This window comes from Rhinoderma darwinii, chromosome 3, assembly GCF_050947455.1.
Source record: "Rhinoderma darwinii isolate aRhiDar2 chromosome 3, aRhiDar2.hap1, whole genome shotgun sequence".
NCBI classification, from domain to species: domain Eukaryota; kingdom Metazoa; phylum Chordata; class Amphibia; order Anura; family Rhinodermatidae; genus Rhinoderma; species Rhinoderma darwinii.
This window is the reverse complement of record NC_134689.1, coordinates 187979886-187999687: the sequence shown is the minus strand read 5'-3', so window position 1 is coordinate 187999687 and position 19802 is coordinate 187979886. Positions and strand designations below refer to the sequence as shown.

The 19802-nt window shown below is 43.2% G+C and overlaps 1 protein-coding gene across 11 annotated transcripts in view; it reads left to right on the top strand.

The window, feature by feature from the left end:
* Nucleotides 1–19802, top strand: part of CADPS2 (calcium dependent secretion activator 2) — a 616089-nt gene that overhangs the window by 293957 nt on the left and 302330 nt on the right. For all 11 annotated transcript variants that reach the window (XM_075857164.1, XM_075857163.1, XM_075857166.1 and 8 more), the window contains exon 13: nucleotides 6296–6483. In XM_075857164.1, coding sequence (XP_075713279.1) covers nucleotides 6296–6483 — 188 coding nt within the window. The remainder of the gene's footprint in view (nucleotides 1–6295; nucleotides 6484–19802) is intronic.

The window sequence follows — 19802 nt, the reverse complement described above, 5'->3', positions numbered from 1 at the left end:
TTTTCTAGTTAGAGAAGGGACCTTCCGAAATCTCATGGCCCAGGGTCTCTGGCCCATTCTGGAAGCCAGTCTTCTCATTAACATTCTAATATTACCTCTGGCTACGGCTCTTTTCGCAGGCAATCCAGTCTGATCCCAGACAAATAATTGCTTTCCTCAATCACCAAAGTGCAGCAGAAAGTGCAGTGGCAAAGGGGGAAGCTTCCAATATCCTGGGCGGAACTTTGCATTCCTGCTCTGCAGCAGTCCATAATTCCAATTGGGTCGCAGACTATCTGTCGCAAGGTGTTCAAACAAATCTATTTCAGATGGGGAATGCCGGATGTGTTCTGGCTGGTGTCTTGTCTCTATTGCCAGGTTCCCCTCTACGTCTACCGTTCTCAGGACCCCAAAGTGTACATAGTCGATGCTCTCATGGCTCTATGGCATGACTTTAGCCTGATTTGTGTTTTCCCCATTGTCTCTACTTCCCAAGGATCAGCGTTGAGTGGATTCTGACAATCCCTCTCTCTCTAGGTCATATCTTCCACCCGAGTTTACGGTCGCTTTAACAGCATAGATCTTGAAGCCACTGAGCTGTAGACTCGCAGTGGGTGATACAAACCATGTTGAAGGCACGGAAGCTTTCTTCGGTGCGCATTTATCACTGTACTTGTAAGACCTATCTCAAGTTGTGTGAGGATCGACCTCTTCCTCACTAGGTCTTTGACTTGCTTTCAGCTCTCTTAAAGGGCAGATGTCTACATTGTCTAATTTTGCATCAACATGCCTTTGGGATCCAAGTCTGATGTCCAAACCCTTTTGCAAGGGACTGTACATGCGGTGCCCTCTATTGGCCCCCAAATCCATCTTCTTAACGATCTTTCATTCTCTCTGCAACCCAGTCAGCTACAGTCTCTTCGGGAAATCTCATTGCGCCTGGTCACTCAGAAGATAGTGTACCCGTGCCCTCCATATGGTGGGTTTACGGAGCTAACGGCTCTGTCTTGTCGCGCTACCTATCTGTGTCTCCATCAAAATAAGGCAGTGCCCTCTTTTTGCCAACGTGGTCTCCTCGTTCCACCTTAACATGGATGCCATTTTGCTATCATTGCCTGTTTTTGTTGCATCCTAAGGGAACGCTCTCTTCACAATTTTTTAATGTGGTCTGCACTACATATCTAACTTTCAGTCACTTCCTCCTTTCACCACTCCGATTCATTTTTCGTGGTCTTGGTAGCAAGCCCAGGAAGGGCTTGGCGGCCTATAAGGCTACAAATGCCTGATGACTAAGTTTGCCTGTTCGTGCGGTCTACCGGCTTAACGGGAAGGAGCCCCCGTTACGGGTTATGGACCATTAAATGAGGGCGCTTGATGCCTCCTGGGCTATGAGATTTGGTTTTGGGGTTCCGTCAAGTTGACAAGCCGACGGCAAAAATTGTCGTCCCAGTTCTCCTCCCTCATGGAGCTTAACACACCAATGATGGAGCTTTGTGCCTGCAAGAAGTGAAAGAAATGTGGGTGTATTAAATGTGGGATTATGACAAAACGGGAGATAAAGGGAGGTTTGGGCTGAAAGATTAAGGTGGCGCCTGATTATGACCCATGTTTTCCAGACCGAGAGAAGCAACGGGTTGTCCTTAACCGTTATGAGGAACAAGGAGTAGGGGAGATGAAGAAGACAAGGTAGAGCTATGGGGAAGCATAGGGCTTTTTCAACTGCTGCGGGAGCATGGGTAGAGAAGTCGTTTAACCAGTCCTGCAGGATACGGGTATTGGCAGCAGATTATAAATCCTAATGTTCGGGAAGTTGATTTCCTCCATTTAATTTGAGGTGTTGAAGGAGGTATAGCCTAACTCGTGGCTACTTGTTTTGCCAAATGAATTTTCAGTAAAGACTATTTATTGTGCGTTCATCTTTGGGATGTAGGTGTAAAGGTAGCATTTGGAACAAGTACAGGGGTCTTAGGAAAGAGATTACTTTAAGGAGGTTTGCCTTACCTAGAAATGAAAGGGTGAAGTTGCCCCAAGTCGTTATATCAGTTTGTAACTGGGCATAAAAATGGTTAGATTAACAGAGTAAAGTTTGGAGAGTATTTTGGTGATTTTGACACCCAGATATGTTAATGACTGGATATGCCATTTGAGAGGGAAAGAGCGTGACCAGTTGGGCTGAGGGTGGGGGGGGGGGGCGTGAGAAGCAGGGCCTCTGATTTATTAACATTGATGGCAAAGCCCATAATAGCTCGCTTAGACTCGATTTCCTGTAAAAGTGGGCCCAGGACCTCCTCAGGGCAGAGTTGAGTCCGTTAATGGACAAGCTAGATTGCACTTGTGCTCGTAGGAGCTGAAAAAATTGGAGGAAGCAGTCCCCAAAGTTCAGTAACCCGTGGGAAGTGTTTAGGAATTGTCACGACACAGTCGAAGGCCTTCTCCCAACTATTTGTTTATTAAGACTGGCACCTCCCCCTCTGTGTTTCAATTCCTCACCATTTCATGATCTCTACTTGCTGTCAGTGAAAGGTAAATCCAGAGACTGAAAACCTGCCCTGACTTAATAATAATCACACACAGCTGACCGCTTATTAGAATTTATTGGTGTAGATAAGAAATCTGCCTAGAGTTCAAGGAAGGGGTTAGGCTAGTTCTGCTTCTGTGTTTAGCTCACAGAGAATTAGCTAGACATTGTAACAAACTGAAGTTCTGTGAGCAGGAAAAAATTTTCAGCCTCTTGATGAATGTTACCATTCACAAAATGGTGATGAATTAAAAGTATATTGAAAATTTAGATAACGCAAGACCATATAACTTTTTAGCATTGCTCACTGAGGAAGACAGGATATTAATCATTTTAACAAAGAGTTGCAGTTTGTGCCTAAAGATATTTAACTGACTGTAATAACATCCTGCAGTACTGCTCTTTAGCTAGCTTTACCCTGCCACTTCATCAGCGAACAGGTTTTCTGGCACTTTGCATATTTAAATTGGTCTGTATGTTTTAAATATTTCATGACAAGCCTTCCTGGATATGTCATCCCTAAACTGACAACCGGTCTACATTGCAAAAGAGAAGTGTCCTCAAAGCCTTTAGATCTCTGGTGGAGGTGGATGCCTAGAGCACTATGGATCTCCACATGGATACACCTAGATTGAGTTCTTAAATCTACTGCTGTCTTCCTCTCTTGTTCTATTCTTAGTTCCTTGAGCATGATCCAACCAATACATGGTATTACCAGAATTTAATTTAATGCTAAATGCAATCTTCATAACAAATGGCACTAAATTAATTTTTATTGTCTAATTCAGAGGTTATGAAATGACATTAGGAAAAAATTGATTGTCGTAAGTGTTGGAGTAAAGGGACAATCCCTTTTAGGTGCTTCTGCAAATATTTGCTTTAGAGCTAAATTTACATGGTTATATGCTAGTTGCAATAATAGCGGTGATCCACAAAATTACCATTCTTAACCTACAAATTATCGTTCAGTCTTGCTATTAAAATCTGAAATTCAATCCTTGCTGCCCAACTAAATATTTTCTCCCATATACGGCAAGGAAACACACAGGGATGCCACCTATTCGTGGCCCTGATCACACTGACCATGGAGCTGCTGGCCAATCTTTCATTCACTACCCCCGACATAACAGGAGTGCACGCCGCGGTACAGGAATATGAATACTGAATTTATTTGCAGAAAATATACTAAAAAACTCTTACAAAACCACTTACTATCCTTCTCAATTTATTTAATGTAGTGAAACCATTTTCTACTCTCTTTGGCCTTAGAGCAAACATACAAATTGGAAATTATATTCTTAATATTATTTCTCTTCAAAGCAAGTTCGTTGAAGTTAATTTGGGGTTTCAAAGCAGGCATCACTACCTTACTTACTACATGACTAAATAGTACCATGTACATGTTGGAGAACTCCAGCAATTCCAGAAGGAAGTCTTTAGATTTATTTGGCTGAATAAGTGCCTGAGAATTGTAAAAGTCACTGTCTGCAAATATCTGTGAGGCTTCTGTTCCAAATGTTAGATGATTTGGAGTTTGAGAAGAGCCAAAATGTTGCCTATACAAGTTATACATGGTACCTTTCAGTTAGCGAGACTAGAAACTGACCTGGTTGTCCTGTTTTAGTTGAAATCTTTCATATGTTTAAGTAAATTGGATTTGACAAGATTTAAATCCTTAGCTTTACCTACTTGCTACTGTTGCTGAAATGTATACTATTTTAATGTAAATGACCATAAAATATAATGCAATATCATCCCTTCAACCAAAGTTGTTTAAATTCAGCATTCCTCTCCATCCACTCAGGTTAAGCCCAAATTAGTTCTCTAGGCGGTTCACAAAAAACTCACAAGTCACATTTTTCTTCTTAATCTAAACCTGATTAAAGCTGTCCATTACTTCAAAACATGCAAAAGTCCCATGAAATTAAAAAATGAGGTTTGCACAAGTTTTTAACTTCTTGAACTGTTCATTTAATCCATTGTGGGCTACAACATATATCACATTTGTCAGATTATGTCTCTGTATGGTATTCCTATTCTGTATTTTGCATACACCTATGATGACTTAAATGCTATTCCACATGATCATAGATTTTCTTTGATGAGATAATGGGAGGAAGATCTGAAGTTCAGCTTACACCTGAACAGTGGCAGCAGTGTTGCATTATTTTTATCATAGGCAGTTGGTAATTGATCCTTGCCGAGACCTCCTTGGAGGTGCTCCATCACACTTACATGGTTACAGTCGGGACCCAGCATTCTTTTTTTTCTGAGATTTCCCCGGATTATTTTAGGGGATTTAGGGAGCTGGGTACCTCTTATTACTCTTGATGGTCGTGCAAATTGGTTAGACATCTGCTGAATATAAAGAGTCACATTTATCATCTGGATTTTTTTGTCTAGCATATAATGCCCATTAATGTACTTGTTGGGCATCAAACTCTTACATGTCTCTCTGTACACATTAATTGCCCTAGTATGTTAAAGAGGCGCTCCAGCAATGTATTTTTTTTGCCACAGAGTGCAGCATAGTCTACTTTTAAAGAATAATGTAGAGGCTCTTGTGTATGCCTTGTGTATACTTGTTTTAGTTGGAGTCCTCTATGTGTTGTCTGCCATCTTGGTTCATTCTTCGCCTAATGCAGCCTACATTTCGCATGATGCCTCTGGTTTTACAGAGGCAAAGGGGGCGAACTCTCAACACACGACAGTTGCTCTTCTGAGTACTATCTTAGAGCAAGTGATCAGTGACCTAGAACTTCTGCCCTCACGCTGCAGAGTCTCAGTGCGTTACTATGTGATGCACCTTTAGCATCTCTCTCCTGACTGCTGCTTGTAATAGATTTCTCTGTCAGCCCTTACAAGCAGGAGATAGTCAGGAGCAGCATCTCATAAAAATACAATGGATATTCTGCACACAGCACTCATAGATAGTATCGACAGTCAGTGTGTCAGGGGAGTTTTATAACTTTATAGCATATTATTGTGTAGACTCCCCTATTATATTGCCGCACTCTTGCTCCCTTAGAGCAGAAATATTCTCTAGGTAAAGGAGCGGGGGAATACATACAGAGAAACAAGGAGGGTGGAACTGGGAGAGGAGGTGTCTGAGAGCTGCCCGGAGGTATTTGATAGGTGATGATGTAATCTTGTAGTTCACCGGAATTCAGCCACACTAGAGACTGACCTTCTCTCTACACAGCAGAGCATGGCCTATTTGGGGGTAAGACTGAGATCATATGACACAGCTACCCATAATGAAAGGGTTCAAAATACACGGATGCTAATGAGCTGAAAAAAACAAACAAATGACACTGGTATAATATTACTGCTGAGTTAGCATTCAGAATTCTTTTTTGTCGGAGAGCTTTTTTAAATTCGCCACAATAGATACATATAACCAAAAATTGGAGAACCCTTACTCTCTTTACCAAGTAGTTATAAGCTAGCGTAAACATATGGCCTATGAAAAGATTGAAGCAATGCTGGCTGACAAACACAATGTCTATAGGTAATGTCACTATAGGTAAATTCCTAAAGATGCCCTCCTCTTCCATGTCTATTTAGCCTACATAGATTTCGCAAACCCTGTATCTTTTACTTGATTATACAGTATCAATCTTCCCACTAACCTGTATTGTATTGCCAATTGTGTTGATTGAAAACCTCTGTGATCCTAAGTTATAAATCTTTCTTTATATATAAAATGTTGTATAATTACTCCTGGCCACACCTTTTGTCTCCTATTGTTATATTCTCCCATAAGTTTTAATTAGATCCTCTCCACTCTCATTACAGGGTTGGTTCAGTCCTGGTCAAGTTTTTGTACTAGATGAATACTGTGCGCGATATGGTGTACGGGGCTGTCATCGTCATCTCTGCTATCTTAAAGAACTGATTGACCATGCTGAGACAGGATCTGTAATAGACCCAACGCTCCTTCATTACAGCTTTGCATTCTGCGCGTCTCATGTTCACGGAAACAGGTATCGACAACTAATATTTAATTATATATACTTTGGTTATTCTAGGTATTGAGAAATGTACCGAATTGATTTATTGACACTATATTTTAGTAATTTCATATTTTACACCATGGTGCCATTTATGAAATTTGTTGTATACTTCATTGTTATCAGTGTTGTCACCTTTTGGTGAAACTTTTACTATATAGTTAAGAATTTTATTTACTGCAGCTTCCTTAAATATGCCTGTTACACAAATTATACACTTTATATGTGGGTAGTATGAGCAGGAAGATCAACATCCCCAGAACTACTCTTCTCAGCAGCCTAGAAGCTGTTGGTGGTGAAGCTCAATACTGCTTCTACGGAAAACTGCATGGTGACCCTACATTAAAAAACAGCTGAGTAGAGTCGTGGCCTGGACCGGTATGTGAGCAGACGCAGGAAGTGAGCGCTCCCGACCGGCCCTTAATAAATTGCTTGTTTATCCTGCTACATTTATCCTGTCGGTACATGTCGACACCCTAACTGTTGAGCACGAGACCCAGAGATTGTGGTGGTGAAATCGCGCTCCCGAATCCCATGATGAGACAGAACAAATCCGTAGCTGGAGGGGGAGAACGCGCATTGCAAAATGGCACTGGCCAAGGCCTACAGACGCCCAGGACGTTGAGACAGGCAGAGAGATCCGCAGACACGGCAGTGGCACTGGAACAGTTTGCCAGACCGCCTTCTTCAGCCTGTGCAGATCCGGCTGTCCTCAAGGTATCAAACATGAGGGAGGAATGTATAACTGATGCGGACAGGAAAATGGTGGCAGATAGTTGCAGGAGTGTACAGAGGGCAAAGCATGCATTACTGATGTTTATTGGTACCACTGAAGCTGCTCCACAGTCTGACAGATCCCCAGACCCCTCTCATGCAGAACCTACTCTGAGAGACATTTTGCTAGTAGTTACTACATGTAATGTGAATGTTTCTACAATAGTCTCTCAAATGGAAAAGGTGATGGCGATATAACTTTCCTGAGACATGATATCCAAAAGGTCTCTGAGCGAACTGCAGCGGTGGAGGGGAGAGTAAGTAACATGGAGGATGCGGTAACGCCTGCCCTAAGAGAAATACGGCATCATGATTCCGCTATTGCGGGTCTAGCAGCCAAGACCGACGACTTGGAAAACAGACTCTGCAGAAATTCTGTACACATTGTGTGGGTGCCGGAGAAGGTGGAGGGACCGGACCCTACATTGTACTTTGAATCTTGGCTGTTGAACACATTTGGAAAGGAGACTTTGTCACCGTTATATGTTGTAGAGAGTGCCAACACGTCCATTCCCAGAAGGTGCCCCCCCAGAACCGTTTTGGCTAAAGTGCTACATTACAGAGATAGGGACATTATCCTGAGGAAAGCCAGAGAGATGCCTGACATTGCCATTAATGGATGTAAAATTGCTTTCTATCCAGACTATTCTACTGACGTACAAAATAGAAGTGCAAAATTTGCGGATGTCAGACGACGCCTCAAATCTACATATACGGTACTCCATGCTTTACCCCGCTCGTCTAAGAGTGCCGTGGGCTCTACGCACTTTTTTGAAAATCTGAAATTGGCCTTAGATTGGATGGATCGGTGGGTACAGAGGCTGAGAAGTAGCGATCCAGGCAATAATGCAAACAGATGAAAGAAATGTTCATGTGTTTATTTGCTGAGTGCTCGACTTGTTGAAGATGTCCTCATGTGCGGAGTCAATTGTTCTAAACGATTGTTGACTACTGATCTAATCCTTATAGCCAGTAGGGAATGCATCTCCTATGTGTCCTATGTGGATGACTATTCTACACAGTCTATATAAAGGTTACTCATGCCCCTGCCTGATATTGTTGGTCAGGGGGTTTTGTTCTACTGTAGATCTGTTTTTTGAAGTTGTTGGGGGGGCTGGTACACCCGGAACGGGGATGTATTCTCAATGTCCCATTATGTTGGAATGTGTTTTGTGCTATTTCTATATACAGCTCAGAAGTAGAGTGGGTTGGGTGATGTGCAGGCAGCGCTCTGGATTAATTATGCCCATTCCAGATGGCTGAACAAATAGTTTTGTTTTTTTCTGTAATGTAACGGGATTTGCGGGATCTGACTAAAAGAAGGACTGTATTACAATATATTCAATTACAAAAACCGTCGATTATTAGCTTGCAAGAGACCCTCCTTACTAGAGAAACAGTCCATAGAGTAAAACGGGCATGTATTGGCTTGGCTTATCATGCTACCCATACGGGATCTTCTAGAGGAGCGAGTCTCCTTGTACATAAAATGGTTCCGTTTCAATGTTTGGATGATGAAATGGATGGAGAGGGCAGATATATATGCTTGCCTTGTAGCATTTATATAGTTGAATGTGTACTGATAGCGATATATGTGCCGGCTTCTTATTCAGGTCTGGTGTTAAATAAAGTGCTTACGTTTGCTAATAGATTTCCAAATGTCCCCTTGCTTATGATGGGTGATTTTAATATTATGATGCATGGGTATTGGGATAAAATGCGTGCTGATCCAAATTCTCATCGAGATGGGTTAACACGTTTTGGACGTCTGCTGCGAGAAATCTCACTGATTGATATCTGGAGGCTTAAGCATCCACAAACACAGGCTTTTGCATGCCACTCCAGTACTTTTAATTCCTTATCCGGGATAGACTATATTTTTATCGATGATCTTCTCCTACCCAGGGTTCGCTTTGTGGGGTATTTTGACTAGGGAGCTGTCGAACCACTCACCCTTATTATTACGGGCAGATGTCTCATATTCAGCTAGGCAGGGTATTCAGTTGTGAAAGATGGATGCATTTTGGATTCCACTGTTGAATGGTGACATTATCTCTCGCCATATTTCCGATTTACTTTGGTTTCCATGTCAATACAGCCTCTTGTAACAGTTTTGGTCTATGGGGGATCCTTATTAAACTGATTAGTCAGAGATAATTGAGAACTAGGCAATTGAGATTGCCAATGAGACAAAGGTAGATGAGATGGAATCCGCTTTTATTCAAAGTCCGACTGTGGAGACAGAAACACAGTGGAGGGAAGATAGAGAGACTTTACAAACACATCTTCTAACGGAAACTGAGAATAAGAGGTATTTCCCTAACCAGTTCTATTTTGAAGAAGGACATAGGGCAGTGCATATGCTAGCCAAAATTGCAAAAGTCACAGGAAGGATCATCATCATATGTGTCATCCATATGTACACCCCAAGGTGAATTCGTGTTGGAGACGGCACAAATACTCGGTCTTTCAACTTTTCTATAGAGATCTATATAGATCTAGATTACTTATGATATCTGACCAAATACAACACTTTCTATCTGATATACCTCTGGGAGTATTTTCGGAGACTGATAGGGATTCTTTAGAAGCTCAGCTGACATTGTTACAGGATGCTACTGTATCCTTAACTAACAATAAGGCACATGGGCTAGATGGGCTGCCTGGGGAATTGTATAAACAGTTTGGGGATGTGCTGCTTCCTGAACTGCTGAAGGTGTACGAAGAGGCCTCATTGTCGGGTTCCTTGCCAGACTCCATGAAAGAAGCTGTTATTGTGGTTCTGGTGAAACCAGGAAAAGATCCACTTCTGCCAAATTCTTATAGATCGATATCCCTGCTCCCGGTTGATGTAAAAATGATTGCGAAGGCCTTGGCTGTACGTTTTGTCTAAAATTATAACAATATTAATAAATCCGGATCAAGCTGGCTTTATGCCAGAAAAATTGACTGCTCATAACTTTAGGAGATTATATTTGAATTTGCAGATACCGGTGGATAATCCAGGGACAAGGGCTGTGTGCTCTTTGGATTCAGCCACGGCCTTTGAATGTGCTACTTGTGGCAGGTTTTGAAGCGTATCGGATTCAGTGAGCGGTTCATATAATCTGTTCAACTTCTGTTTGAGGCTCCACGTGTGAGGGTTATAGGGGCTTTGACTGAGGTATTCGTGTTGGGCAGGGACACGCGGCAGGGATGCCCCTTGTCTCCACTTCTCTTCGCGATAGCCATAGAACCTTTAGTGCCGTGGGTTAGAATACATCCGGGCATAACGGGGTTTCGTCGAGGAGTACTGGAGGAAAGGATAGCCTTATACGCAGAAGACATGCTTTTATTTCTGGGAGATATGAGTCAAACATTGGAAAATGTAATGTATGTCATTAGAAAATTTGGACCTTATTCTGGTCTGTCCATTAATAGGGCAAAATCAGAACTATTGCCATTAGGTGAACCCTTAATTAATGCAGATAGTGAACGTATACTGTTAAAATGTGCTACTGTTATTAAATACTTGGGAGTACAGATTTCAACAGTACTGACCGATTATGAACGTCTTAATTTAGACTCTCTAATTGTGAAATTCAGAAACAAACTAGAGGCCTGGTGTGGGTTACCACTGTCTATAGTGGGTCGTGCGAATCTCCCAAAGGTGGTATGGATGCCTCCGTTATTATACCTCCTCCACGATTCCCCAGTTTGGATACCCCAACGCTTTTTTAACACAATTATTAGGTTGTTCAGGGATCTTATATGGATGCGTGGGCATATATTTATCAAGTTAGACACCTTGCAAAGAAATAAGGCGGATGGTGGATTGGCGGTCCCTAATCCTGGGATTTATTATTTAGCGACGCAGCTGCAACATCTTAAAGGCTCGGGATTAGATGATTAGGAATCTTTTCAAGACATGCTGAAAAGTTTCATGCACTGTGGCAATCTCTTTGCAGCTCTTGAGACAAACATATTTAAACAGACTCTGTCACCACATTATAAGTGCCCTGTCTCCTACATAAGGAGATGGGCGCTGTAATGTAGGTGACAGTAATGCTTTTTATTTAAAAAAAACGATATTTTTTCACAAAGTTAGGAGCGATTTAAGTTTATGCTAATGAGCTTTCTTAATGCCCAAGTGGGCGTACTTTTACTTTCGACCAAGTGGGTGTTTTACAGAGGAGTGCATGACGCTGACCAATCGGCATCATGCACTCCTCTCCATTCATTTACACTGCACTAGCGATATAGATATATCGCTATGTGCAGCCTCATACACAAGCCCTAACATTACTAGTGTCCTGATAATGAATACACATGACCATCCAGCCTGGACGTCATGTGTACTCAGAATCCTGATACTTTTGACTCTTTTTTTGTGAGATTCCAGCAACGGCTACGAAATCTCGCGAGATCTCGGAGCTAAACAAGATTTGGTTTCACTTGCCGGAATCTCACAAAAAAAGATTCAGAAGTGTCAGGATTCTGAGTACACATGACGTCCAGGCTGGATTTCATGTGTATTCATTATCAGGACACTAGTAATGTTAGGGCTTGTGTATGAGGCTGCACATAGCAATATGTCTATATCGCTAGTGCAGTGTAAATGAATGGAGAGGAGTGCATGATGCTGATTGGTCAGCGTCATGCACTCCTCTGTACAACGCCCACTTGTTCGAAAGTAAAAGTACGCCCACTTGGGCATTAAGAAAGCTCATTAGCATAAACTTAAATCGCTCCTAACTTTGTGAAAAAAGATTGTTTTTTAAAATAAAAAGCATTACTGTCACCTACATTACAGCGCCCATCTCCTTATGTAGGAGATAGGGCACTTATAATGTGGTGACAGAGTCTCTTTAAGACACTCTAGAAAGCTCCCCATTATATATCAAATACATAGAGTTTGGGAAAAGGCGAAGAACCTTTTAGGTATACATGGGCCACCTCAGGATTTTCGGAAGTTGCTAGTCTGGAGGGTTTTGGTAGATAGAAATATAAAGGTATTAGATGGTTAACTCAACTATATAAAGAGGGGCTTCTGAAACAATTCTTTGATTTACAGTTTGAGTTTGCCTTGCCGAATGCTTCCTTTTTTGAATACCTACAGATGAGACATGCCTTAGAGACATTAGTGCACATAGGAGACACCTTTTGACATTGGTCTGAGAGACTCTCCCACTTGCAACAGATGTAAGATTGATAGTGCGGACCTTATACATATGATGTGGTCATGCCCAGACCTTGAGCTCTTTTGGATGGAAGTGGTTGACATTATTAATTCGGTATCCACTGTTAATATTATACTGTCAACATATGTTTGTATACTGGGATATGTAGATGACTTAGGCCTCATTTACACGAGTGTGTGCGTTTTGCGCGCGCAAAAAACGCTGCGTTTTTCGCGCGTTTGTATTGCGTATGGTCTGCGTATATGCAGGCTTGTTGTGTTTTTTACGCGCGCAGGACTAGCGTTTGCATCGCGCATAAAAAACGCAGAGGGGATTATTGGGACGCCTGCCTACAAATAGGCCAGCTGGCCCAACCCCTGCTTGCTGGTAGAACCCAGTTTTGAACCTTCTTTCCGCCTCTGCAGAAACAAGCGTGTGTTTTTCCCTTTACGTTGCAATTGCCTTGACATCCAACTATTATGGCTTCGCCATCGCTGGCACGTGTGCTTCTTCTCTGGATGATCTCACGTCGGTTTGGCGAGCGGCGACACATGCTGCAGCACCGGACGTCTGTAAGAACTCGCATTTGGGTTCATCCACTTGTGGCGCAACATACTATAAAAGGCCATTTCCATACCCTGTATGAGGAGTTAAGGCGGCATCCCGAAAAATTTTGTGCCTTCTGCCGCATGTCTGTGGCTGCGTTTGACCTTCTTCTTGCGCAAACTCGCTCTGGTCTCACCTACCACAATACCAACATGAGACGCTGCATTTCGGCCGAAGAACGGCTGCTTGTGACCTTGAGGTATGTGTGAAACGGATTGCACTTAGACCATGCCGCTGTCTGCTTATCCAGCCCTCCACTAACATATGTTCTGCCTTTGTATTTCTTTCTCGTTTTTTCTTAGATTTCTGGCCACAGGCAATAGCTATCATTCGTTGCATTTTGAATTTCTTTTGGGAGTGACCACCATTTCGTTCATTATCACATCCACCTGTGTCGTGTTGTGGCAGAGGTTAAAGAGCACGGTCATGCCGCAGCCCACGACAGAACAGTGGCTAAGTATTTCGGAGGGATTTCTTAGAGCGACAGAATTTCCGAATTGCATTGGTGCCGTAGACGGCAAACACATTCGTGTGAGAAAGCCCCCACGCAGTGGCTCCCAATACTTTAACTACAAGCAGTTTTTTTCTATGGTCTTGTTAGCCTTGGCGGACACCAATTATAGTTTCACTATTGTTGACATTGGCTCGTATTGGAAGCTCCGCTGATGCACGCATATTCCGTTCTTCAAGAATGGGAAAACGACTCCTCAATAGGCGACTGGCGGTGCCGGAACCTTCCATCCTCCCGGGCTCCAGTGACCCCCCTATCCCGTATGTTATCATTGCGGATGAGGGCTTTGCACTCACTAGGCAAGTCATGCGTCCCTTTGCAAGAAGGGGCTTGGATGACCGTCGGCGCATGTTCAATCTCCGCCTGGGATGAGCTCGGCGCTGTGTGGAATGTGCCTTTGGCATTATGTCAAACAGGTGGCGTGTATTTCTCTCAACCATGCAATTGTCCATGCCGAATGTCACACGTGTTATACAAGCGGGTGTAGTTCTGCATAACTTCTGCCGCATTAATGATGCTAACTTTGATGCAGAATATATCCTGACACATGCAGGCACCACTGACAATGTCCCGGTGAATCCTCAAGGGCGTTCTGTCTCTTCTGGCCTTCGCGTGCGTGATACGTTGGGAGCATATTTTGCGTGCCCATCTGGACCAGCACCGTGGGGGCCAGAAGACCTTTGAAGGGGTGTATGTTCTTTGGCGGCTTCACTACCCACGTGTCATGTGACCATGTAACTATTGTGTGTATTTGTGGGTTTGGGGTTGGGTTAGGGACGCGCAAAACCAGAGGACCCTTGACGCGCGTTGCGAGCTTACATCTCTCAGGGGTTCAGCAGGACTTTATACAGTTGCTGAGTTACTTTCCCCATATATCCTGTTGTGCCGACTACACTTTAGGACCGTCCAAGTGCAAGTGTACTTCGTTTGCCTCGGGGCCCATGGCAGGACCTAAACTTTGCAATCGCTTTCAAGCTATGTCAAACCCCGACAGATGAACTAAAACCTTATATCACATGGCCATGCATTGGTCCAAAAGGCCAGAGGTGTGTGAGAGTGTAGGCAAAGGAACATTGTGGCAAACCTTGTGTTGTGTGGTCTAAATGAATAATAACATGAAAGCAAACCATTAACCATAATTATTTTTCTTGATGGCTTTGGAGCCAACTAAAACTTTTTGCACCTGAACATACACACGAAGAACATGGTGTAACGAACAAAAAAACAACCGCGTGCGCACACAACAAACGTGGGCAGCCTTGCACCACACACAACATTGCCGTCCAAAGATATTCCCACCAACACACTCACAGGTGTTGGTATCTTTGTCCTGGGGAGGCATATTCCTGCATATCAGCACCACTATGCTGGACCTGGAGCTGGGTAGGTTGTCCCTCGCCAGCATAGTGGTGCTGATGTGGTGGGTGGAATGTGTGCCCTGGCAGCTGGTGAGCCATAGGGCGCATGTAGGGATACGGCCGTACCATCTGGGGAACAGGGTGGAATTGCCCAGGCACCTGGGCCGTGGGTGGCGGCATGTAATTATTTCGCCACTGCTCTATTGCCGTGAAACACATATGGGGATTGTGTGGCGGTCTGCAAGCGTCGATCAATGTGACGATCGACGCCTGCAGACGGCCCATAAGGTCCATCGGCACCAGGCGTAGGAGGGGGACAATGCTGCGGCCGAAGGCATCATTCCCATCCTCCTCTGCGGCTCGCATGAGATAGTCCAGTACCCGCGTATCCACCTGGGCAGCTGTGGAGGGCTGTGGGGCACGAACACGCCGACTGCGGGCTCGCACGGGCCGCTCCTGGGCTGGAGAGGCAACCGGCTGTTCTGACTGGCCTGGTGCGGGCTCCTGGGGTGTCTGCTCGGGGCTGGGTGGCAGGATATTGGGAGCAGGGGGTTCGGCCACAGACTCCCCCACGTCAGTCTCCTCTGCTGTGTCCTCCAAATTGTCGGTGGTTCTACAAGGAGCAAAAAAAGTATGACTACAATATCTAACATTGCCCACAACAACACGTTGGCAGACAGGACCTTGGCAAACACACATTACACTCATGCAACGGCATAAACGCTTACGTGCGCATATCCATGATGTCCTTCAGGAACATCAGCTGCTTAGTATATATGTAGGGCCGTTTGCGAGATGCCCCATCTCCGCTGCGTCCCTTGTCACCCATCTCTCGCCTGAATTGATCACGGCAGCTCCGCCACCGTGTCTTGATATCTTGGACTGTTGGATGTAACAAAAACATAACACGCCATCAGAACTATCACCTCTCACTTCAAAATGAAGGGCCCTGCAATGGCAATGCGGTGGGACGTGGGGAAGCACCTGCTCCACCAAAGTTTCTCGTGCTAATGAGCGCAATACACATACAGGGCCCAGGTTTTCGATAGGCATGACAGGCATTGACAGAAAATGCCAGGTACTCACCCAACCGAGTGCGGTCCCGGGTTCGGCCAGTCTCCCACTCTTGCCCAAAGAGGTTTTTGGCCACCAACTCCCATGCTTCCTCCTTCACCGTCCTGTTATGATACTCCTCACATCTGGTATCCCATATCGCGGGATGCTCCTGGACAAAAAGGATGAGGCGCTCCACATCCATCCCGCGCGGCATGGCTGTAGTATGGCTGTGAAACGCTCAAAACTATCCGCACACAACTCTCCTGGCACTGGCTAGACTTGCCCCCTCGCACTTGAAAGGCAGGCACTTCCTGGTTTGGAGTAGCTTTGTGTAGCTTTATAGACTAATTAGAATGGACATAACAGCTCTTGCGTGTTTTTCGCGCATGCAACGCAGGACCGTCCGTGTGGCATGCGTTGTTTTCACGCACCCATTGAAGTCAATGGGTGCGTGTTGCGTGAAAAACGCAAGAATATAGAACATGTCGTGAGTTTTACGCAACGCACTCACGCAGCGCAAAATTCACGCATCGTCTAAACAGCCCCATAGACTATTATAGGTGCGTACGACATGCGTGAAAAGCACGCGCGTCGCACGCGCGTATAATACGCTCGTGTAAATGAGGCCTTACATGTATATGAGGTGTTTAAAACGGCCATAGTTCGAATGTTATACATGGCAAGAAAACTGATTGCTCAAAAATGTTTACAAGAATTGCCCCCTTCACGTCGAGAGTTCATAGATAAATTGAATTGAATTGGCTCAGTAGTATGGAAAATCCTATATACCTGAAAAAGGGTTCTGTGAAAACATTTGAAGAAGTGTGGGCCTTGTTGGTAGATGGTTTAGGTCTAGCTTCCTCAATTCTGATTTGAGATAGAGCCTTACCACATGGTCCTGTATAGTAATAGGGTTTTGAGCAAAATCTTTCGGTATCTGCTATCGACAAACTTCTTACTGTTTGATATTACTGTAGAGGAAGACGATGACTGTTATAACTTATATGACTATGTACGATCGTGTATATTTTTGAATTGCTGGAACTTGTTCCTGGCGTACAGTGGGGGAAGGTTGGGGTGGGGTTCCACTGGGGAAATGTAAAGTGAGTAAAGTTTTTGTACTTTTTTTTTTTGTACTTGAGTACGTGTTTTGTACTTTTTTGTTTCTTGTTAATCAATTTCTTGTTACATCTGATTTCCGGAAAAAGCTGAACACAAACTAAGGCCTCATGCACACGACCGTAAAAACTCCCGTTATTACGGGTCGTAATTACGACCCGTAATAACGGGCTCATAGACTTCTATTGGACACGGGTACCTTCCCGTTTTCTTACGGGAAGGTGCCCGTGCCGTTAAAAAAGATAGAACATGTCCTATTTCAGGCCGTAATAACGGCACGGACAGTCCATAGAAGTCTATGGAGCTTCCGTAATGACGGGTGGCTACATGTGTGCACCCGTCCTTACGGCAGCGTTGCTAAGCGACGTCAGTAAATAGTCACTGTCCAGGGAGCTGAAAGAGTTAACTGATCGGCAGTAACTCTTTCAGCACCCTGGACAGTGACTACCGATCAGAATAAAGAGCAACCTGTAAAAAATAAAAATAAAAGACGTTCATACTTACCGAGAACTTCCTGCTTCCTCCAGTCCGGTCTCCCGGCCGTTGCCTTGGTGACGCGTTCTCTCGACATCCGGCCCGACGTCCTGGCCGTCCCTGGATGACGTTTCAGCCCATGTGACCGCTGCAGCCAATCACAGGCTGCAGCGGTCACATGGACTGCCGCGTCATCCAGGGATGTCGGGCTGGATGTGAAGAGAGGGACGCGTCACCAAGACAACGGCCGGGTAAGTATGAATTTCTTTAACTTTTATTACAGAAATGGCTGTCCCTTCTCTCTATCCTGCACTGATAGAGAGAAGGGGCTGCCGATTAGTGCAGTGCTATTTTGCCGCCAAAAACGTGCCCGTAAATACGGGTGACACCGGACCCATATTTACGGGCACGGGTCCGTAAATACTGGTGCAAAACGGGTGGAATACGTGTGACACCGGACCCGTATTTACGCCAGTATTTACGGGTGGGAAAAAATACGGTCGTGTGCATGAGGCCTAAGTGACACAGTGCTCACACGAGCGCTTCTGTGCTTTGTTTTAACAATTGGTGGGGGTCTCAGTTCTCGGATCCCCACCAATCAAAACCTCCGACTTATCACTATGACATGTCAGAAGTTTGTTGAACGTTTAGTTACCCTTTAATTTGTAAGGGAAAGACTCCACTTATTGAACTAAAAAATTATACTATCTTATAGACCAAGGTGGTCTTTCGGTATCCAATATTAATTTATACTTTATGGCCAATATATTTTGGAATGGGAGTAATACCTAATGAATAAAGCTCTTGACTCTTTAAAGACATATGGATTTAAATCCACATTTCATATTCTAGAACCAGGTACTCTAAAAAGTTATCGATAGAGGTATAGCTCCATTCACAATTTGGTCCAGAGGGTATGGTTAAAAATGAAAAAAATATTTAATGTTTCTACTTTTTTTTAACATAACGCCATTATGGCAAAATTCCTGCAAGATACCTAATTCTGGGTCTCTAAATGTGTAAATGGTCTCAAATAATCCACAAAGGTAATTTTAAATAATTTTTTAGGCTCAAAAATTAGTTTAATCTTACCAACAAGGACCAATGCAGGTAACTCCAGTTAAAACACGTTTATAACTCCACGCAGAAAAAGATAACGTTAACAATTGACCCCATTGCAGCTCTATATTTTATTATAGAATACTCCATTTCCAGAGGTGCAATTTTCCAAACTATAGAGGATTTTTTTAAGAATGGCATGGGGATCCCACAGTATAAATCTCAATTAAAAATGGGAGAAGGTTTTGGATTCTTGTGTACGGAGTCAATGGATTGGAAATTATAATCAAATTATGTTGTTCTCATCAAAGATCATAGGATTCATGTTTTTTCACCGACTTTATAACTTTTCCACTTTTCTCCACAAAATAGACGTGAGATTTAAATCTTTGCCCTAAATGTTTAAGCCCGAACTCCTTAGGTTCCTTAATGTAGTATTAGACTGCTTAGCATATATTTTTGACTTTAGGGTTCCTTTAGATCATAGTTTGTTCCTCTTGGGAGATTTATCGATACTACCTTTATCTGTTCGTTCTCTACAGCCATTCAAAGTTTTTTATTTGTTGCTAGAATGTTAATCTCTAAATATTTTCTTTTGGAAACGGTTCCATCTGTTAATCAATGGGGAAAAAAATGGCAAGTTTTACTATCTGCGAGGCTAGTGTGTACAGATCATGGGTCAAATATCAAAGCTTTGTTGAGGCCTGGAAACCCTGGTTTAGAAACACAGGCTTTATGGTATCCTAAATATTATTTTTATTTTTTTTATTTATAGATGTGTGTGTGTGTATGTGTATGTGTATGTGTATATGTATGTATGTATGTATGTATGTATGTATGTATGTATGTATGTATATATATATATATATATATATATATATATATATATATATATTCTGGTCTTTACTTTTTCCACTCAAGGGGAAATGGAGTTGGGAGGAGATGGGGAGTCATTGTTTGCAAAGATGATATCTATTTTATAATTTGCTCTTTTGTATGTGCTCAAGCAAAAGTAAATTAAAAGAAAAATTAAATTAAAAAAATAAAACCATGATGTTTGATCTTGGCATACAGTTTTCAATACTGTAAGACAGCATGCCATGAAAACCAGTTTGTTTTTTTACTACATGAATTAAATTTTATTTTTGTTGTGTAATTGCACATCTGACCACTGGT